Raw genomic sequence first — 21,949 nt, forward strand, 5'->3', positions numbered from 1 at the left:
GTTTAATTTGCACAGTCTCGTATGTTGCTGGATCTTAGATTTGGTTGCAGATTTGCCAGCTTAATTATAGGAGGAGAGGTTTTTTTTGCTATTTTCCAATGCGGTGGATGACACACGCCATTAATGACATAAAATAACTAATTCTAGAGTTTTTTTTAGTATAAAATTAAAAGTTTACGCGATTCCTTGTCAAGTGTGCAAATAAAGGTATTATTTTTACACATACTCAAAATTTTGAGAGAAATTTATATCATTTAGCCTTGTTGACCACCTACATGCTTTTTTTTTTTTTTCCTGCGATAACCGGCTATATGTTTCATATATTAAGTAATGAAAGATTACACGTCTCGGCGTATAGAGATACTTATCAATTAGTATTGCGTATACGTTAAAACTTACAAAAAAAAAATGGTAATGTACGTACGAACATGTGTGTGTGTGTGTTAATATTCATTATAAAACGGTATTGACTTTGTGTTTAATATTCCAAAGAGTGTGTGTGTGTGTGTGTGTTTTTTTTTTTTTTTTTTAGTTTTGGGTTCAAATTTTTCAGTCTTAGAATTTAAAGTTTTAAGTAAACTATATTTCCGTTGAAAACCACAAATTCTTAAAAGCCATTCTATATGGTCAGCTTCAATTGCATAGCATTATTGATACACACACACACACAAATATAGAAATAAGCATAATAGGACAAAAAGCATATTCTACGTTCAATAATCATTTTGCCATATAACTGCAATTTATGAAAGATTAATCATAGTTTAAAATGAAATAATTTGTTAGGCCCAATTATTACTTTATTGAAATTTCAAAGAAAATTAAAACACTTGCAATCAAAATACTTTTTAATTGAATAACTTCTTTGCCCGACTTCTCTTCTTTTTGAGGGGTTCTTTTAGTCTTAAAATTGAAATAAGCTATATTTCCATTGAAAACTAAAAATTGCATTGCTTACATTAATATCAACTAGGTAGATCCGTTGCTCCATATCAGCACAAAATACAAAAGTTAAGGAGAGTGTTTAGTTTTATAAATATTTAACACTTTTTTTGGGTGAAACCATTTTGGAGGTACCTAGTTATAATTTTTTTTCAATCTTCAATTTGGCATCTAAGTTTTTTTTCCTTTTAATTAAATATTTAATTTTGCTCTATGAACATCATTAATCATTGCATAGAGACTAAAAGTGCTAATAAAGCAAAGTTACAAGAACTAATGTTGCTAAAAAAAATTAAGAGAAAAAACACATAAGTATCAAATTAAAAATTAAGAAAAAGTATAAGTACCTCCAATATGGTTTTTTTTCTTTTTATTTTTAACATATTTATATATTTCAATACAACCTACAACTTATAACTCACATCTATGTGTATGTATAATTTTAAACTTCATTCATTATTGTATATGTAGGCTGTTATTTTCCTAAAATATGTATATATTAAAAAGAGGTAAAATTATGAAAATTTATTATATACCTATATATAGTATTAAGGAGATTTAAGGACTTTTTTCTCTTGATTTCAAATGACTTCTAAATAAGAATATTTGTATAAACCTGAGTTCACAAAATAAAATGATGATAGATTAATCAATACGGAACTTCTAGAAGTAAAATCAAAGGAAGATTTCTTCCAGCAAATAAAAAATCAAATAAAAGTTTCTGAGCTAATACTTTGATTTTATATTGAAGTATGACTTTTTTCCCACCCATCAAAGTTTGAATTCACAAGGCAGAACTAGTCAAAAACAATTACTAAATATGGTTTGATGGAGAATTCGTGATGAATCTTTTTGTCTCAACTCCTAGGAATATGAGTTGTTAGAACTTAGAAGTTTCTTTTTGTGGGAAAAAAAACTGAGCTCATCCTCAATTGAGTAACTAATACTAATTTTATTAGGTGCACAGAGCACATTAATTTTTTTAGTGGTGTAATTTTACTTATGATCTATTTAACTTGGTGCAATTCTGTATCGAATTCTGTATTTTCCATGAAAAAAAGGTACCCGCACCTTTGGTCATTCAGTTGTAAATCGTGATAAAAAAAATGTGAATCATTCACTGCTATGCACAAAATAATAAACTCTTATCTAGTTACATTATTTCTTACATAAACCAGGTGATAGAACTACATGGAACTGCAGAAATATAACAAAAATTAATTTTCACCTCTCATATCTCACGGAGGAAGATTTTCTAACCTTCATTGATCAAGAAGAACATGATTCTTCACCTCATGATTAATCATAGAAACATAGAAACATAGAACAGCAGAATTCCCCCTCCATTCCAATCATATGTCACAGACATATTTGCGTTTGTTAACAATTATGGTTATTTGAGAACATCTTGCGCAATGCAATACTAATATTTCATTATATGTTTCATGACTTCTATTTATCAAGTTCAATATATTCGTCACATCCAATTATGATTGTCATATACTATTTCTGGTCATTAATATAAGAACTCATTTGATTTTTACTTTTATTTTAATTATAAGACCCTAATCTACTTTGTCTTTCATATTTATCCTTTTTTTTTTCAAAATAGTTCTTATAATACTGATAATTTTAGCTAATATATTTGATTAGCAAGAATATTTTAGAAAATATAATAGTTATTTATTACAAATAACTAATTTAACTAGTTTTTTTTATCTATTCAAATTAGTTAACTAGCTCTTATATTAAGGATTGGAGATACTACATATATCTTTCACACAATGAAAGGAAAAAAATTATCTTAATGATAACTCCAAACCGTGGATCGCATGGAGGTATCACTTTTTCAAATTATTGGCTCGTGACATTAAGCAAATGCCTTTCGGATGCTGACTTTGTGATCTCGCAAACGTAAATTCTACAAGCATGGCCTCCCGTATTGAGTTTAAATTATCAATAAAAGATATATTTAACGAACCAATTTTTTGGCCAAAATAGAGAGTTTAAGGTAAGGCATATTCACCAAATGTTACCATTATTCATAAGTTATTACTGAATATTCCTTACATATAAATTGGATAATATAATTTATTATATTACAATGACTTGGCCAAAAAGAAATGGACAAGAAAGGAGGAATTCAAATTGGTACTAAGACTAATTGTCACGCTGAAATGTCTTAATTTGTTTGTGACTATGTTTGTCATCCATGATCCGTTACGAATTTCAGGGAGAATTTAGAATCGTAAATGCTCAAATTTCGCTCCCATAGTCAGAAACTCAGAGGTATCGTTATTTCTGGCATATTCCTTCTAACCTAAAACATAAGTCATACTGCCGGTGGTCGAGTTTGGTTCTAATTTCAGACTGTTAGAATCTGTGTCTCTATTTTTTTTTAAAAAAAAAGAGTCATATTTATACTTTTTATTACTTTCTCTCTCCGCTTATATAACCTCACACCGTTAGTTCTTAAGTTTACCTAGCTAAATGCATACGTTTGCAATAAGGGGACAAAATTCGGCAGTTTTCAATTTGGCTGGAAAATTAGACCACTTATATATTTTGTAAATACATTGAACTTAGAAAAATTCGCCCCTTCATAATATATATCATCATCATGTCCTCCTTTTCAGATTCCTTATTCAAACCAAACTTAAATTTTTCTGCAAGTTAGTCTACCGTGTGCTGGTACGCACTGTATTGAAGTGATCTTTGTGTGTATAAGCTTCATTGAATATTCAGATTTTACTTTCTCTCTTTCCTATAATACTACCTCCGAAACTTAATATAAGAACTAGTTTGACTTTTAATTTGATCATAAATATAAGACTCCAAATCCACTTTGTTACTATCAATGGGTAATTTAAACACACATAATTAATAAAGATATTTTAAGAAAAATAATATTTATTTACTACTACCTCCGGTTTTAATTATAAGACCTCGTTTGTACACTACAAATGAGGTCTTAAAGTAGGATTGAAAGTAATAAAAATGATTAATTTAACTAACTTTCTTAATTTTCTTAAATCAGTCAGCTAGATTTTATACTTATGATCGAAGGTAGTATATTATTGAATAGTAGTAACTATAATTTAGAAAAACATCACAAAAGTACACTTAGTCTCCAAATTATTGTCAAAATTCTGCAGCGCGCAATATTATGATTGACCCAGCCGAGTTTATTATATTCTTCCCTATTCCCTTTTGCTGGTGACAGCTACCAAGAAAAAAAAAATCGGCTGCAGGGGGCACATCATAAATAATCCTTTTCATAATAACATAATATAATATATATTATAACATTATTCTTAATTGTTATTTAATTTCCGTCTAATTCAGCGAGGAAAATATCTTGCGAGATTTCACAAGGGGACTTGAATATGTAAGGATGAAGCACAAGTAATCTTGTTTATTTATTTGATCAAAATGATAACAGCTTGGAATTACAAATCCATAATATCTCGTGCGCATGTGATGAGAGAAGGACTATCTTCACAACAACTTCTTCCTATTGAAATTCAAACATGAAATTCGAAGAGTTGTTTCAGATTGTAAGGGTGAGTGAAATTTCCAGTTCCAGTCCACATGAGGTTGGCAAAATGTTGAGCAGCAGTTTCTGTTGGATGAATAGAATCGAAGAAGACATGTTCGTTGACATTCTCACACAACTCATAATCTTCAATCCCTCTTTTGCCTCCACAGCTGTAATCTCCTCTGTATGGCCCACCTCCACAGCAGGCCACTTCTCCTTCTTCGAAACCTTGTGAGAGAAAAAAATTACATGAGGTTATGATTAATTATAAAATTAATTACTAATGGAAAAAGAGGGCTGGATTCTTAGATAAGGATCATTATATTAATGTTGCGTGAAGAAGAGGAACCAGTTTCAGTACTCATCATTTTAATAAGCATTTTAAATTTATCATATCTGAATTGTCTATATATAATTTGAACAGTTCAGATTCAAAATCTTTAATTAATTATTTTTAAATAAAAAACTATTTTTTGAAAGAATGATAATTAAGAGATTATCTTTATTTTAGATTCTATACATATTTAAATAATTATTTTAAATAAAAAAAGCTAAATTTGGACTATCTTAATAAGATATAGACGATCCAGATCTAATGAGCTTAGGGTGCTCATCAAAACTATGAGCACCGAAACTGGTTTTCATGAAGAAAAGACTTAATGAAGTTATGATGAATTGTCAAACTTTTTTTTCGAAATTGAATTAATGTCTTTTATTGTGCTAGGTGAGCGTTATATAACTTTTTTAGGGCATACCATATTTGGAAGGATCTTCCATTACTTCAATGAGAGCATTGTAATAGTCAGTAAGGGAGTACTTGAATCCCTCAAGCTGTTTCTCGAGATTCTGAAGCATTATGGGAAGATCTCTTCTGTGTAATCTTGCAAGTGCTGAAGCTCCTTCTTCCTGGCATGCATCTAAACTGCTTCCATTTTTAAGCATCCTAAGTATTGGAAAACAACTCAAAGGCCCCACATTAAATAATCCGAATTTTCTCCCACCTTCGTCATAAATCTCCTGCAATATTGATATATGAAGCCCAGAGTTGCTAGAGGGAAAAACAATTCCCGAAAATATGTAGCATTTGAAAGGGAATATATAAAGTTCAAATCTTGTGCTTATATACCCTGATGACGCTTGATATGTTGCCAATCACAAAATCAACAAATTGTTGTTGAGGATAAGGAAGAATGACAGAACTTGAGTTCGCCAAGAAAGGACTTCCATAATCATTGCCTCCAACGTCAAAGATGTAGACAGATCTCGCAAGTAATGCCTTGGCTTCTTCATCTCCCAGTTTCTGTCTCAATTTCTGGCTCACTTGTTTGAAGTAGCTTGCTTGAGTTTTCAGGTTTATCACCTAATTAAAAGTGAGTCAGAAAAATAATGATTAAATTATATCATGAAGGCTTTCGGATCATTAATTTCTTCGTCCACTGTACACTGTCATAATCACATACAGCTCCTAGACCAGTTTCAACCAGAGCTCCAGCTCCTGCTGATGCGAAATTTGCCCCATAGACATAGTAATCCTCGAACGTTGCTGGGTGCAGATATGGTAGTAACAGTGGTAACTTGGCATATTCAGCTGCATCCACGACAAAGTTAAACTCAAAAAGCTTGACACAACATTAATATGAATATGTTTGCGTACAGCCAGATCCTTTCTACGGAATACACACACACACGCATATATATATTAATTATGAGGTGATCAATCATATATATCTACCAATGAAATCTGGGATGACCCGTCCATCGGAAAATCTTCCGGTGGGATACTTGAAGAAAGTTTCGCCGTACGGATCGAAGTTTGCCTGAAGAAAAGTGGTGGTATTGATGTAGTTGTTGTTTCCGAAATCAAATAGTGAGTCTCCAAATATGAACAAGGCTGCTTGCTTCTCCGGAAGGCAGATTTTGCTTTGGCAGTGAGTCATTTGAACAAAAACGATAACATCAAAAAACATGAAATACATGAGAACCCTCAAACTTCCCATGTTTGTCTCGTATGTTGATGTGTTAAGACTTGTTACAAACTTCGCCATATATATAGGTTTTCTCAATCAATCCTAAATAGAGGACAGAAAAATCCATAAGTGATTTAGTTATCTTCGACTTCGTGAACTTCAGTTAGAGTTATTATTTAACACAATCTAGTCATTAATATAAGAACTAGATAACTAATTCAAAAATATTAAAAAATTAGTTAAGTTTATTATTATTTGTAACAAATGTATCTTGACTTTTCTAAACTATCTTATTTAATCATGTGTATTAGAATTATCTCTTAATAGGAACCCCTTACAATATATTTTGAAGAAAAGTTATAAATTTGATAAACAAAATGGATTGAGGTCTTATATTTATGATCATATCTAACTCCAACTAGTTCTTATATTAATAACCGTATATATAATGCATGTGTTAAGGACTGGATGGCATTATTCTGGTTAATATAATTTTTTTCTATGGTTAATATATCAATTAAAATATAGGACAGCATATTAATTCGTATTGCGTACACGTTTCCCCTTATGAAAATAATAATAATAATAAGTGGTAACGTGTAATGTTAGGATCCATTATCAATTTGCATTGCATCCATACGTGCGTGTTTGTTCCAATTAATTTTGTCTCTAAATACAAATAAATAAGATGGATTGGTTGTCATCAGATTTTAAAATTTTTAATTTAATAATGGTTGGGCCGCTGAAATGTAAATCAAACATTTAATTCTTATAGATGATTTCCAATGATTTGCAACAGTGCCTCACATATTTGAAACTATTTAAATCAATATTTGAAACTGAATTTTAATAAAAAAATTTTATGACCTAATTGTGCATCACTAAATTGAACTCTTGCGACCTAATCACGATTTTCCTAATAAACTATCAGCCTGTTTAGTACGGTGTTTTGAAAGGAAAAAAATAACTTATAGGTGTAATAATTTAATTTGTAAATTTTGGAGCTGTTTGCATAGCTTTTAATTAATTTGACTTATGAGTCAAAAGTTACATTGTTAAACACCATTGTACAAACATATAAAACTTACTTATGACTTATGCAAAAGTAGTTTTTTGAAATTAAAAGATATTTTTGCCCTAATATTTATGTTGTTCTTATACTTCTTTCTATATATTCTCTGTGCTTCCCAATTAGTTTTTAATTTTTTATTTTTAATATTCACTTAAATAAAAATCATTTTTAACAATTTTTATAGTATTTTTAATTTTTAATATTATTTTTTATTTTATATCTACATAAATTATGGAGAGTATATTATTCAATTAATTATATAATATTATTTGGTTCAAAATTCTCCACATTACAATGATTTCTAATTTAAATATATTTTATTCATTAAATATAATTTTTTCTATTATAATAATTTTAAATTATTATATTTTGTAAATTCATATTTTTTATTATTTTTCATTATTTAATAAAAGTCTTATCTTTTTTGATCATTTTACAAACTAAACTTACTAATTCAATCATAATCAAAATAACTTTTTATTTTATAAACTAACTTTTATAAAAGTCAATCCAAACACAAATTACATTACACAATCTAAATTTTACTCAATTTTACTTTTCTAAAAATCAAATTGAAAAATAAGTTACTTGTTCTACCGTATATTCAAACATTATATCTCCAGTGAAAATAAGAAATTCTCGTCTTATATCAATTGAGTAAATCATATACTTATATATGAAATATAAAATCAAAAAAATTATAAAAATCGCAAATTATCATTATTGCAGTTTTTTAACTTTTCTACACGTTTAATTAGACTCATCAATGCAAGTTTCTGTTTATTTTAATTTTTTTACATATTTAAATAAATTTGAAATTAACAAAATTGTACAATCTTTTAAATAAATTTTGCATCATCATGATCTCTTTCTAGCATCACAAGGAAAAAATATATAACTGCAAATTGGAATCTAGGTCATTATATTATATGTATATATTTGACAAAAGAACCAAACTTTTGAATTCAACCATATGAAATAAAAATTTAGAAGAATTACTATACGGTCATAAGAAAATAAAATAATTATCAAAACATTCAAATGACAAGTAAGGATTTATTAATTTCTATATTGAAACTCGTCATTATATGTTATTTATATTATTACTGAGACTTTTTATTAATTATATTCCTTCCTTAATATTTCATAACAATTATCCTCGAAAGTTTCACAGTCGAAGCTTTTTTTTTAATGACATTTGACTTTGGATCGTTTTGACATTAAAGAACAAGTTAATCAAGGGCCGAATGCGCATCCAGGATGTCTCTCACTCATGAGAGATGATATTTCCCAGCAACCCACGATTTGAGTTTCTCTGAAATCCGCCTCACAAGTTGTCTTAACTTGCCCTTTGTATTCAAAAAAAAAAAAAAGGGGCGATCAACAAAGCGAGGCAAGTGTAAAATTAGACGATTTAGATATTATTTCATTTTTACGATATTTTTATAATTTTTAATACTATTTTAAAATAGTTTTAGAATTCATGTGCCCTAGGATTTCTCTCCAGCCTCTTTTCGACTTTCTGTCCTGTATGCAAATTTAAAATATGTATTACATCGACTTCCTTTAAAAACTGTTAATTAAACTAGAATATAATAAACCCCTTCTTTTATATATATGAGAGTTTAAAATTCAGAAATATCGATAAACCCCTTCAACAAAATCTATCCAAACTTTTCTAAATCAAATAAAAGACCTCTACTCCTCCATTTCTTTCAAATATGAGATCGGATAAGTAACAGGTCTAACGTTCCAAGATTATATGTAAAATTGAGCATGCAACCTCCAACTTATTAAAAAAAAAAATTCTCATCTTAATTACTATACTACAAACTATTATTTTTTGAAAAAAAAATTAAAATGATAATATATTAAAAATGAAAGAGTTGCAAATCAAACTTAATAAAAAAGACGAGAATTAGAGAGTTCAAACATAAAAAGAACAATTTAATGCACAAGGCATCTCGTGCTCATGTAGATCAGAGTCTGAGAAAAGGCCGGATCTCGTAATAAGATCTAATGTTTCAATGATCAAAATGGGAGAGATTATATAAGAACAAAGATCACTTGAATGATACAACTCTCAGACATTTAAGAACGTAGAATACAAACTAATTGGCCTATTAGTTAAGCAGCAAAGCGAGATGAGTAGTAAATCATCATATTGCGGGGTTGTCAAAAACAACGTGGTAGTTCCATGAACGGCAAAATTGTGGCTGCCTATGAGAGCTGATTCTCTATTTCTCACAAGAGCAGCAGTGGCGTGTGGGCATGTGATGGCATGCTCTCCTCTCTTGGATTATGCGAACCGCCGAACGGCGCAGATTGAATTGGGCATGGCCCCATCATGAGGTGGGGAATCCTAATGCGCTTAATAGGAAAATTATAGATAATTCCCAATTAAAAAAATTAATTACTACTAGTACAAGTAAATTTCTTAAATCGGACTTATTATTAGTAGGCCTTGTAGAGAATTTGTGTAAAAAAATTAGATAAGTTATAATTTTTTAAGTTTGACTCGGAAATGTTGTTGCATAATATGGGGGAAAAAAATTAATTGCACAAATTGTTTCAGGGATCTATTAGCAATTAATTTGCTTATTTGGGATGTGTGTCTCTGTGTGTAATATTTTCTTTTTAGGATGAGAAACCTTTTGATTTCTTAAAGCTTGCATGAATTATCGATTTAATCCTGAAGTACTAGTATAATTTTTATCGATCAAGTTCCTGAGTTTCATAACCACATACAATTAGTCCTTGTGAAAAAGAAGTATGACTCCAGTGATAATAAATGAAAATATAAAATTGCGCGTGAAACTGTATAAGCGTCATTAATAAAAATTAAATTTTAAGAGCCAAAATTAATAGGTTAACTTAAAAAAGCCAAAAGTTTCATTATCCCATTCTCTTAATTGATGTGATTGATACATGAATGTGAGAAGCGTGGTCACTGTACAGGATTCACAGGATCGGCGGTCATCATTTTCAATTTTGGAGTGCGTCCGCGTGGTCCACTTCCTGTTTATTTATATTATTAATCATAATTATTAATTACCATCTTCAACGTTTTGAATTCAGACGGCATTTATACAGTTTCACATTAAATAATACTCCCTCCTCAATTTATTTAATTTTGCTTGGAGCAATTTCATAATACAAGATATTTTGAAAAAACAACAATTCTTTAATGATACTATTTCAAAAACCTTTCATCAATTAACTGTGAATTAATTAGGATTTAGTGTTAAAGAAAGAGTAATTTTAATAGTTTATACTTCTATTTTACAATATAAGAATCTAACTAGAAGAACAGTTTAAGAAACATTAAATGAGAGCATACGCGTGTAAATTAATAAACTCATGATGCAAAGAAGACGCTGGATAGTCAGAGACGAATGGACGATTCAATTAATCATAATGAAGGATTTTCTCACTTTTTTTTTGCTTGTATATAGAGAAGACCGAACAGAGGAAATCATGACTAGCGAATGTGATATATATAGGCCCTACAAAATTTGTCCCATATATATGCTTCGGATATATACGTGTGTATAACTTAAATGAACGCGACTCCATTGAATGTATCTGCTTATATATGTACACACACGCATACAACCCTCAGTCTTTAATATAAGAGCTAGTTTCACATTCAATTGGATTCTAAATATAACAACGCAATTCACTTTGTCTATCGTATTTATACTTTTTTTTAAAGTAATCATTGTAATAGTTGTACATGTTAAATGTTTCATCAAAATGTAGCTTTAGCTAATATATACTAGCTAGGGTAATCTAAAACAAATCAATACCTAATTATTATAAATAACTAATTTAATAAATTTTCTTAATCTACCTAAATTTATCAACTTGCTCTTATAGTAGTATTTTATAGACACGTACATCTGGCGGTGTTTAGTGATAAATTTTGGGAGAATTAAAATTAAATCCTAAAGAAGATAAATAATTATTAAAAAGTTTTAGTAACAACCTAAGCATGACAAGTTCTAGAATGAAGAATAACAACATTTGAGAATTGTTGTGATTTTTTTTTCCCTTCTTGGGACCTCATTGTAATCTCCCATATATTTTTCTTTCATTAAGCTGAATAGTTTTGGTATTTAAATTATATTATTGAAATGATTTAATTGACAAATTTTTTTGCCTAAAAAACATTGCATTCTGGCACTTTAATAGGAACAATTATTGTACAATTAAATGACAACAAATCATGATATATTATTGATCACATTCAAGGGACATACTTATATGGGACTGCACAATGTAATATACCATCAAATCAAACAACCCTATGTATATATATCGTTGATACTGGAAAGTAAATCTTGTTAAAAATTACTGCTAATTAAGAAAAAAAATTAAATATTACAACGCAGCTTGGAAACATTAACTAAATATCAAGAACAAAAATACACTAAGTTAGCGTAATTCAAAGAGTTGTTTGAGATTGTAAGGGTGAGTGAAATCATTATTTCCAGCCCACATGAGGTTGGCGAAATGTTGAGCTGCAGCTTCTGAAGGATGAATGGAATCAAAATAAACATAATCATTCACATTCTCACATAACTCATATTCTTCAATTCCTCTTTTGCCCCCACAGCTATAATCTCCTCTGTATGTGCCTCCTCCGCAGCAAGCCACCTCTCCTTCTTTGAAACCTGTTCTCAATACCAATCACAAATATCGTTACCACCACAGAATTAAAAATGTCCATTCGAAAGATTAAGAGTAGTCTTGTAATGTCCCCTCTAATAATAGCCACATAAATAATATTTTATTTTGTCAAGTAATTATTAAGTGCATGTAATGATGTTTTAGGGCATACCATATCTGGAAGGGTACTTCATTACTTCAACAAGGGCACCGTAGAAGTCAGTGAGAGAGTATTTGAATCCCTCAAGCTGTTTCTCCAGTTTCTGAAGCATTGTGGGGAGAACTTTTCTGTGTAATCTTGCAATTCCTGAAGCTTCTTCTTCTTGGCAGGCATCTAAGCTGCTTCCGTTTTTCATCATCCTGAATATTGGGAAACAATTCATAGGACCCACATTAAGCAATCCGAATTTCCTTCCACCTTCTTTGTAAATTTCCTGCAAATTATAATACATGATGAGGCTCATCATGACTGCTACATATACGAAAAACAATTCACATACCTAAGTATATACTACCTCCGGTTTTTAATATACATATTCAATCCAGTCCTAAATATGAAATCTCAATCCATTTTGCCTTTTACATATTTATCCATTTTGTATCTAAGTAGTCCTTATGGGATTATCCATTTTAGGAAGTTTCCATTAAAGGTAGTTCTAGTGCACATAATTAATAAAAATATTTTGAGAAAAACAATATCTATTTATTATAAATAATTAATTTACCTCATTTTTTTAATATTTGTAAATTAGTTATCTAACTCTTGTATTAAGTAGGGGAGGTAGTATATAGCACTTGAAAAGGCGACAATAAGTTGGATTAAGCATTTGCATACATGTATGGCGCTTGATATGTTGCCGATCACGACATCCACAAATTGTGCTTGAGGATAAGGAAGAACGACAGTGCTGGAGGTCGTCAAGAAGGGGGCAGAATAGTCATTTCCTCCTATGCTAAAAATATAAACGGCGTTGGATAACAATGCCTTGGCTTCTGCATCTCCCAGTTTCTGCTCCAACAGCTTGCCAACTTGTTTGAAGTGACTCACTTGTGTTTTCAGGTCTATCGCCTAAAAAGTAATAAAACCAGTGAGAAAATAATGTTCATATAGTACAATTTTTGTTAACCTTAAACTCTCAATGATATAGAGCTTTCCATATATATGATCATATTGGACAAAAGAAACTTACTGTTCCTTGGCGAGTTTCAACAAGAGCTCCGGCTCCGGCAGATGCAAAATTCGCCCCATAAATATAATCGTCACCATCGTTTGATGCCGTACGCAGATATGGCGGCAACAGAGGCAAGTTGGCATATTTAGCAATGAAATCTGGGAGGACGAGGCCATCGGAAAATCTTCCGGTGGCATATTTGAAGAAAGTAGTGTGGCCATAAGGAGCACAGTTGGCCTGAAGAAAAGGTATAGTTTTGATGAAGTTGTTGTTTCCGACCTCAAACAGTGAGTCTCCAAATACGAACAAGGCTGCTGGTTGGTTCTCCGGCAGGCAGATTTTGTTTCCAATAACAATATTGATCATCACACACAAAATCATCAGCTTCCTAGTTAAACTTGCCATAGCCGTAGCCATGCTAATTCTCCGATTCACTTATTTTCTAATGTTGCTAGCTTTGTCACACAGATTTCTGGCTCCCAATAAAACTCTCTCCCTCTGTGTGTGTGTGTGTTTTTTTTTTGGGGGGGGGGGGGAGTAATAGGCCTTTGTAGTTTGTAAGCAAAAGGAAAGGCCGGCATGTTGTCGTTTTGCCTATAGAGAATGAAAAATCTGAGTCAGATGGCAGAATGAGTGAGTGGTCAACTGTCGTATTGCGGTTCAGACGCGGACCCTCGCCGATTATGTGATGTTGGAATGTAAACGACACAGTACTTTGGACTACTGAACACATCAATAACGACAAGAATCACGTGGCCGCCAACTCTGATATCGTCGCCACCCGTGATGATTATGGATACAAAACCAAAACCAGCATGTTGTGTTGATGCCCACATAACCACATATATACTTGGAGTGTTAAATTTCAAAAAAAAAATGTAAAAAAATAAAACTGAATTTTTTTGTCTATAAGATATCAAAATTTTACTCATTTTATGTGAAATTTAATGATATAAAGACAAAAAAAAATTTGGAAAGAGCCCCGAAAAACGACCACTTGTGACCATCTTCTTTTGACTTAATAATATGAAAGCTCGAGGTTGTGAATTTGATCCACTTGTTAGAGTGCTAATACCGACTCATCTAATTCAAAAGGAAAAAGAAAAGCACCATGTGGGGTGGGAGAAAAAGCAAATTCATCAAGGTGGGCGGTGTGGCATGGTCTTCTCTCTAGGATGATAGATGTGGACGGTGCAGATTGAAGGAACAGGACCCTGTCCTGGTTTGGTGAGATATTTAAATGCATCACGCAGATAAAGTAGGTTTAGTGATAAATTTCGTGGTGATTCTAAATTTGTACAGCGACCACAGTGCATATATGGATATTCAATTATTGAGATTGATTAAGGTCGGCACTTGTATAGGTTGACCCTTGAGCTACAATTAAATGAGAAGTATTTAAACAGTTATTCCTCTAATTTTATTTATAAGTCACTTTCAACATGTTTCATATAAATTAAAAATTTGTTTCTCGGCCCTTCAAATAAGACTAGAGGAATATGGGAGAAACGCACTGCCTGCAACATACGAGACGAACCTGAATGCTAATTAACCGCACATCTTTAATTACTGAAGTACATTCAAAGTGATGTTACTTATTTAATGTATGAATGTAACATACTAATTAACATACAAAAGATGGATCAACGTCCTTCTGTTGCGTATATGTATGTGAAAGGATTTTTAATATTCAAAGAGTTGTTTGAGATTGTAAGGGTGAGTGAAATTTCCAGTTCCAGCCCACATGAGATTGGCAAAATGTTGAGCAGAAGCTTCTGTAGGATGAACAGAATCAAAATAAACATAATCATTCACATTCTCACATAACTCATATTCTTCAATCCCTCTTTTCCCTCCACAGCTATAATCTCCTCTGTAAGGTCCTCCTCCACAGCAAGCGACCTCCCCTTCTTGGAAACCTTCCCAGCAACAATAAATTAAATCAGTAATAATAATCCTTTAATGGAATTACTTACGTACAATTGTCTTCATTTCAGTTAAAACAAAAAAAAATCTTAATTATACTCCCTCACTCCGGTCCCCAGATCGGATTTGATCATAAAACTAATTTACCTAACTTATAGACTAATATACAAGTTAATGTTATGTGGGGGTATTTTAAAGAGATCATGTCATATTTGTTATGATTAACTAATTTATTCAAATTTTTTAATTTACTTAAATTAGTTAAGTAACATACCATAATTTGAAGGGTATTTCATTAGTTGAAGAAGGGCATTGTAGAAGTCAAAGACGGTGTATTTGATCTCAGTGAGTTGTTCCTGCAGTTTCTGAAGCTTCTGTGGAAGAACATGATTGTGAAGTCTTGCGAGTAAAGCAGCTTCTTCTTCCTGACAACTACTTATACTGCTTCCGTTTCTTCTCAGCAATGGAAAACAACTGAATGGAGCGGCATTCATTAACGCGAATTTTCTCCCACCTTCCTTGTATATTTTCTGCAGTTTCATCATCAGAATTATCATCCAACCAGAAATTATTATCAAAACGACGACAAGTTAATACACACACACACACACACATATAAGCATGCATGCGTACTTGGATGGCGATTGTTATGTTTCCAGTGACAACATCGACCATCTCTTGGGGAGGGTATGGGAGGACGACAGTGGAATTTGTGGGGGAGACAGGAGTAACATAGTCATTGCCGACCAAGCTGAATATGAAGACAGCTCTAGAAATCAGTGACTTGGCTTTTCCTTCGCCCAGTTTGTTCTTCAATTGCTGGCTCACTTTTATGAAATTACTTGCTTGAGTTCCCAAGTCTATCACCTAATAAACAACAATAATTAGCACGATTTCAATTCCACGTACAAAATTGCACGCTAATCCCCCAGTATTATAATATAATTAGACTTCTGGCTTGAACGAAGAATATCACAGGGGGGAAAAAACCCTGTGTATTATTCAATATTCATCTTGAGATCGATGCAGTACGTAAGGCTCACTCAAATTAACTTAATTAAGAAAAACAAACACAAAAATTGATACCAAAGCAAGTCATATATTTATTCTAATCCTAAATGTAGGGCATTTTATTTAACTATAATAAAACCAATGAATGTTGAAACTCATTGAAAATGTCCAGACATTAAAGGAAATTTCCAACTTCACCCCCACATTAAATTTCTGTGGCCCTTGGTAAACGAAGGAGTATAAAATGGGAAAAACTTCATAATCTAACATTTGATGATTATTTATAAAATGGGCCAGCAAATTCTTTTGGAAGACACCTAATAAAATGGACCAACAAATTCTTTACATTTAACCAATATTAACAAATTCCCCTGTTAATGTTAGGAAATTAAAGTAGCTTATAAGGATTTATAAGCCATATAATGAGATATAAACCAGCTGACAAAATAACACCACATGGAACGTTCAAACATAATTTCAAATGTTAATTAAACACGCATGTAGGTAACATCAATACTGGTAGAAATATTACCTCTGATTCTAAATATAAATCATAATTACCGTACCTAACATACATGTTAAGAAAGTCTAAATTTATTTCTCGTCATGAATTGAATATTTTTTTTCAAACTTGCATAGAGTACCATGTACCTCACCAATTTAATTCGATCCAATACGAGTAATCAAAAACATTTGTGGAAAATAAGTATTTTATGATATAGAGGTAACTTCAATTTTGAGCCCCTAATGCTCTTTTTCTTAAAAAAAATGGTGACTAATATTTGAAACTGGAGATTATATATATATATATATATATATATCAGTCAGAGGTATTATATTAACATACTGTTCCTTGACTTGTTTCAGCTAGGGCTCCAGCTCCTGATGATGCAAAATTTACTCCATAAATGTAGTGATCATCGTAAATTCCAGGATACAGATAAGGTGGCAATAATGGCAACTTGGCAAATTCAGCTACATGAAACGAAACATAAACTAATTCAGCTAGCTTCCAATAAAATAATGAAACAAAATCATCAAGCTTCGCAAATTCATGTACTAAGACAAAGTTAAGAATATTAACTATCATTCCTTCCCTAAGATTTGGGAAGATAATTAACTTTATCCTGCAATAATTAGAACCTAAAACCGGATAGAATATTATATAGTACACTGCTATACCAATGAAATCTGGGATTATGCGTCCATCGGAGAATCTTCCGGTGGGAAACTTGAAGAAGGTTTGGCCGTATGGTTGGTAGTTAGATAGAAGATGAACGATGGTGTTGATGTAATTGTTGTTTCCAGAATCAAAGATAGAGTCTCCAAATACGAACACAGCTGAATTACTTGCCAGCAAGCATATGGTACTGACATTAGCAATGCTCTGGCCACTAGTGATTTTAAGGAAAACGATCGCAGAGAAACACAATATTAATAATGCTCTCGAACTTGCCATAGCTAGTTTCGGAACTACTAATAAACTTCCATCATTACAAATATGGAGGAACCCTATTTATAAGCATTCATTGTTAATAAACAGAATTTATCATTGTCAATTATTGAGGCTGCCGGCCGGCCGTTCCTTACTGGTTACTATTACAGGGCGCCAACACCGCCGCGTATTGGTTTTGTGAAATTGGGTTAATGTTTAACTTCCGAACACGGCGACAGGTTTAACTTCCTTATGGTTAGGTTTTAAAAATTGCTTAAATGGCGCTATGATGAGATTTGAATATATAGTCCTCTGATCCTAAATATAAGACCCCTTTCGTAGTGTAATTTACACTACGAAAGGGGTTTTATATTTAGGACCAGAGGAGTATTTGATAAGAGATTAATTGTAATCTCATTTGGACTTAGATGGAGCGAGAGAAAGAGGAAAGAGGTGGTGTAACTTCAAAGTTCAAAGCAAGCCGCCCATGAGAAAAAGTTTCTTGGGTAAAGTTTGAAATTCTTCTAATTTTAATACAAAATCAATAAGTTAATCGTCTTTTCTTGTTTCGGATGGTTGAAACTTGAAAGTGACTGACATACAAAATTGCAAGGAGTACTCTCCCTGGTTTTTAAGAGGTTATGTTTAATTACTTCAGAGGGGGATTAATTAATTATATTTGAAATTGAATTGTTTTATCTCAAATGACCTTATTAATAATAATAGTCATTTATTGGCATGTTGCAACATCTCCGATCTTTTAATTCTGAATGAACACGTACATTTGAAAACAATCATTAATTGTATTTAAAATCAAGTAGTTTTTGTTTATAGCTAGTCAAGTAAAGGAAAAAAAAAAAGTCTTTACTTATGATTATAATTAACTTCAACATCGGAGGAAGCATTCCATAAGGATATACTAGCTAGAGACATTTTTAAGTACAGCGCTTAGTTGGTTCTTCTGGCCGGGTCAGAGACGTTCATGTGTGCCAAGTTACTCCTCTGATTCTAAATATAAGACCACTTTTGTAGTGTAATTTACACTACAAAAGTGGTCTTATATTTAAGACCGAAAGAGTATTTTGTATAAAATTTTGGGATTATACGTAAGTACGGAATCAAAGGGAATTGAATATTAACCAATTAAATTAATAGAATGGTCGGTTGGTTTTTGAGGAACTCAAACGCAATAGTTTGACCAAATTAATGGAATATTAAATTCAATTAGATAAATATATCCGTTATGTGTGATCTTTCAGTTTTAGCTGACATTCCTTTCTATGTTAAACATATTTACATTAGTTTAAGGTTTTGACACAATCAATACGAAACTGTGTAAAAAAGAATCGTAAGTATCGTAACGATATATTTTGAAACAACTAGGTTTTTCTTCTTCTTTTTATAAGCTAAATGTTTAGGTGAGGTAGATCACAAAGGTTGCCAAATTACAGCATGCTTCCAGACTTAAAAAATATTTACAGAGTACTAATAGATAGCCCATTAACAAAGCACTCACATTAATAATTGGATTTAAACTATGGCCTTATATGTTATGAAGAGTAACTCCTTACCAACCATATCAACCTTTAACTGGGCTTTATTTACTTGGACTGCATGAGTCAAATTGCCAGACACCATGGAGACAAACTTCTCTCAATTATAAGGATGAAAAGGGGACTTCAGTTTTCTAACACACGGACCGAGTAGTCACTGAATCTTATGTTAAATAAGTATATGGCATCGGACAACAAGTTTTTTCGTTTTCAGAATCTCCATGTTTCTTCCTCGGTGATTTGTTGACCTTTTCCAAGTTTTCTAATTGAGTATTCAGATCTAGGACCAGAAAATCAAACATCAAGTTACTATGATTAATTAGCCTCGTCATCAGTTAGAAATGCAAGATCCAACGAAAGTCTTAGACCGACAGAGACACGGGATCAGACAGAGTTATAGTCCATGATCTCTCAGAATCAGAAACATATTACATGTGTTTTTAATGGGATGAGCAGAGAAAACATGCGTATCCTATATGAATTTAAGCAAGAGCGCCCGATCTTCCTGATGCGAAATTCACCCCAACGCTAGGGTGCCTAAAGTTCTGGCATAAGGAAGAGTATTGATGCGGTTATTTCCAAATACGAATAAAGCTGCATGCTTTCTTGGCACCCACATTTATCAGAAGCAGAGCATCCCCTTCTCACAAATACCAACCCTGCTTCTATCTTTCCTCATCTTCATCGATCTATCAACCTCCGTATGAAACTCCCTTTGAAAATGTTCTCTCTCTCCCCCCCCCCCCCCACCACACTGGCTTTAGGACGCTTAGGTTGATAGTATGAATACATGCATATGTAACGAACAACCAGATAGCTAATTGCAGGGCATTTAGTAAATGATACTTCCTTCACGTCTGGCAACATTTTTGTTTTGTGTGTTTAGAGTTCAGACTAGTTTTATTATAGCAGCTGCAGAAAAGACTAGAACGCAACGGTAACAATAGTTTCCATGTTAATACATGATATTTCTATAAGGAAGATAAGTAAAAGTAGATCATGATGTCTGCTTAAAATATTCACTATGAAACATCAGATTTGGAAAGCAAAAAGATAATAATCTCAGACTCTAGACTAATATTCATGTATATTCAGTGTCAGTGTACATGAATTTTAGGCCTTAAAAAGTGATTTCAGATTGTAAGGTGCAGCAACATGGGGATGTCCAATCCACATTTGCTGTGCAAAAAATTGATTGGCCCTATCAGTGGGATGAACAGAGTCAAAGAACACATATTCACTTGAATTTCTACACAGCTCGTAACTTGTCCTTCCCAGAATTCCTCCACAGGCTAACATTCCCCTATAAGGACCACTACCACAGCATGCCACACCACCTTCTTTGAAACCTGTTCAAAGTATTAACACAATACTTAGAACAAACTAAACCTTCAATTCAGATTAAATAAAATAATTCACCAGAATCATGCATTTACTTACCATATTGAATGGGGTTATTAATTAGGTCAGTAAGTGAATCATAGAAATTAGCAAGTGAATATTTGAATCCTTTAAGCTGTTTCTGTAGCTTCCGCAGAATCCAAGAAAGTGCTTTGTTATGAAGTTTTGCCAGTACAGAAGCTTCATTTTCATGGCAGCAACATGTCCCATCCGCAAGCATCTTCATCTGTGGAACACATCCTATAGGGCCCAAGCCAAGAAACCCATATTTCCTCCCTCCTTCATTGTGAATTTCCTTCATATTAAAAGATATGATTTCAGATAATAAAAACAATTGTGAACGTGAATTGATACTGTAGTGCTAGTCACATACTTCAATAACAGTTGTCAGATTGCCCATCACCAAGTCAACATATTGGTCTCGAGAGTATGATGAAAAGGCACTGGAATTCACAACCACACGTTCTACATAATCATTGCTTCCAATGCTGATCAAGTAAACAGCTTTGGATATCAAGCCTTTGGCTTTTTCTTCTCCTATTCTCTTCCTCAATAGCTTGGTGAAGTTCTTGAAATAATCAAGCTGAGTTTTAAGGTCTATCACCTGGGAAAATATCAAATTGGGTACATCAATCTCCCAAATATTTCAAGATAAGAAGAAAAAAACAGCATCCAATATTCAGTATAAAGACATGTTTAGATGATAAAATATGTGAGAAATACCTGTCCTTGACCAGTTTCACAGAGAGCTCCAGATCCACCAGAAGCAAAATTGGCCCCATCAAGCCATTGTCGATAAGCAGGGTGCAAATAAGGAAGAGCCAGTGGCAGATTCGCATACTCAGCTGCGGAAAATTTTTGTTTTTAAAAAGAAGGGTATGATCTAGAACTCAAATTCAGACAACCCAGAGCCAGGGGAAAAAAAAAAAGAAAAGAAAGTTACCAACAAAATCAACAATGGTTCGTCCATCAGTATATCTGCCACTGGGGTAGTTGAAGAAGGTTTGGCCGTAGGGAAATCGGTTGGCCTGAAAGGGAATTTTGGAGGTGAGGTAATTATTGTTTCCGACGTCGAAGAGGGAATCCCCGAAAACGAACAATGCGGCGTCGTTTGTTGGTCGGCATGATTTAGCACAGCAGCGAACTGGGATGATACAGAGAAGTGAAAAGAGACGGATAATTAAACCAGAAGTGGCCATCTATTCCAAAGTTTTAGAATTGAGCATAGATGGTTAGTGTTATGTGAAGGTACTAAAACAGA

The 21,949-nt window shown here is 32.4% G+C and overlaps 4 protein-coding genes across 4 annotated transcripts; all 4 read right to left on the reverse strand.

Moving 5' to 3' along the window:
- Positions 1–4,333: 4,333 nt before the first annotated feature.
- On the reverse strand, positions 4,334–6,488 carry LOC114721606 (GDSL esterase/lipase 1-like). The gene is made up of 5 exons (XM_028907467.1): positions 6,213–6,488; positions 5,941–6,068; positions 5,607–5,840; positions 5,236–5,497; positions 4,334–4,708 (listed from the first exon to the last, which is right to left on the reverse strand). Exons 1-5 carry the CDS (start codon positions 6,475–6,477, stop codon positions 4,467–4,469), a joined length of 1,131 nt encoding a protein of 376 aa, XP_028763300.1. The 5' UTR covers positions 6,478–6,488; the 3' UTR covers positions 4,334–4,466.
- A 5,445-nt stretch (positions 6,489–11,933) lies between these two features.
- LOC114721604 (GDSL esterase/lipase 5-like) lies at positions 11,934–15,904 on the reverse strand. Its single transcript, XM_028907465.1, has 5 exons — positions 15,890–15,904; positions 13,381–13,850; positions 13,026–13,259; positions 12,363–12,624; positions 11,934–12,195 (listed from the first exon to the last, which is right to left on the reverse strand). The coding sequence occupies exons 2-5, from the start codon at positions 13,777–13,779 to the stop codon at positions 11,957–11,959; spliced, it is 1,134 nt and encodes a 377-aa protein (XP_028763298.1). The 5' UTR covers positions 13,780–13,850; positions 15,890–15,904; the 3' UTR covers positions 11,934–11,956.
- On the reverse strand, positions 15,046–17,758 carry LOC114721599 (GDSL esterase/lipase 1-like). Its single transcript, XM_028907460.1, has 5 exons — positions 17,482–17,758; positions 17,147–17,274; positions 15,922–16,155; positions 15,563–15,818; positions 15,046–15,281 (listed from the first exon to the last, which is right to left on the reverse strand). Exons 1-5 carry the CDS (start codon positions 17,756–17,758, stop codon positions 15,046–15,048), a joined length of 1,131 nt encoding a protein of 376 aa, XP_028763293.1.
- A 2,405-nt stretch (positions 17,759–20,163) lies between these two features.
- LOC114721600 (GDSL esterase/lipase 4-like) lies at positions 20,164–21,949 on the reverse strand. The gene is made up of 5 exons (XM_028907461.1): positions 21,632–21,949; positions 21,412–21,533; positions 21,062–21,292; positions 20,728–20,983; positions 20,164–20,636 (listed from the first exon to the last, which is right to left on the reverse strand). The coding sequence occupies exons 1-5, from the start codon at positions 21,885–21,887 to the stop codon at positions 20,401–20,403; spliced, it is 1,101 nt and encodes a 366-aa protein (XP_028763294.1). The 5' UTR covers positions 21,888–21,949; the 3' UTR covers positions 20,164–20,400.

The sequence above is a fragment of the Neltuma alba genome, unplaced genomic scaffold, assembly GCF_004799145.2.
Source record: "Neltuma alba isolate B1F8T4 unplaced genomic scaffold, ASM479914v2 tig00012048_pilon, whole genome shotgun sequence".
Lineage (NCBI taxonomy): Eukaryota > Viridiplantae > Streptophyta > Magnoliopsida > Fabales > Fabaceae > Neltuma > Neltuma alba.

Excerpts from the sequence above, each read along its gene's own strand:
- LOC114721606 (XM_028907467.1), bottom strand. The coding sequence starts at position 6,477 with ATGGGAAGTTTGAGGGTTCTCATGTATTTCATGTTTTTTGATGTTATC. Across the intron at positions 6,069-6,212 it reads GGTCATCCCAGATTTCATTG|CTGAATATGCCAAGTTACCA; the intron begins GTAGATATATAT and ends TCGTGGATGCAG. Across the intron at positions 4,709-5,235 it reads GGAAGATCCTTCCAAATATG|GTTTCGAAGAAGGAGAAGTG; the intron begins GTATGCCCTAAA and ends TTCTCTCACAAG.
- LOC114721604 (XM_028907465.1), bottom strand. The coding sequence starts at position 13,779 with ATGGCTACGGCTATGGCAAGTTTAACTAGGAAGCTGATGATTTTGTGT. Across the intron at positions 13,260-13,380 it reads TTGAAACTCGCCAAGGAACA|GCGATAGACCTGAAAACACA; the intron begins GTAAGTTTCTTT and ends ATTACTTTTTAG. Across the intron at positions 12,196-12,362 it reads GAAGTACCCTTCCAGATATG|GTTTCAAAGAAGGAGAGGTG; the intron begins GTATGCCCTAAA and ends TATTGAGAACAG.
- LOC114721599 (XM_028907460.1), bottom strand. The coding sequence starts at position 17,758 with ATGGCAAGTTCGAGAGCATTATTAATATTGTGTTTCTCTGCGATCGTT. Across the intron at positions 17,275-17,481 it reads CATAATCCCAGATTTCATTG|CTGAATTTGCCAAGTTGCCA; the intron begins GTATAGCAGTGT and ends CGTTTCATGTAG. Across the intron at positions 15,819-15,921 it reads ACATAACAATCGCCATCCAA|AAAATATACAAGGAAGGTGG; the intron begins GTACGCATGCAT and ends ATGAAACTGCAG.
- LOC114721600 (XM_028907461.1), bottom strand. The coding sequence starts at position 21,887 with ATGGCCACTTCTGGTTTAATTATCCGTCTCTTTTCACTTCTCTGTATC. Across the intron at positions 21,534-21,631 it reads AACCATTGTTGATTTTGTTG|CTGAGTATGCGAATCTGCCA; the intron begins GTAACTTTCTTT and ends AATTTTCCGCAG. Across the intron at positions 20,984-21,061 it reads ATCTGACAACTGTTATTGAA|GAAATTCACAATGAAGGAGG; the intron begins GTATGTGACTAG and ends TTTAATATGAAG.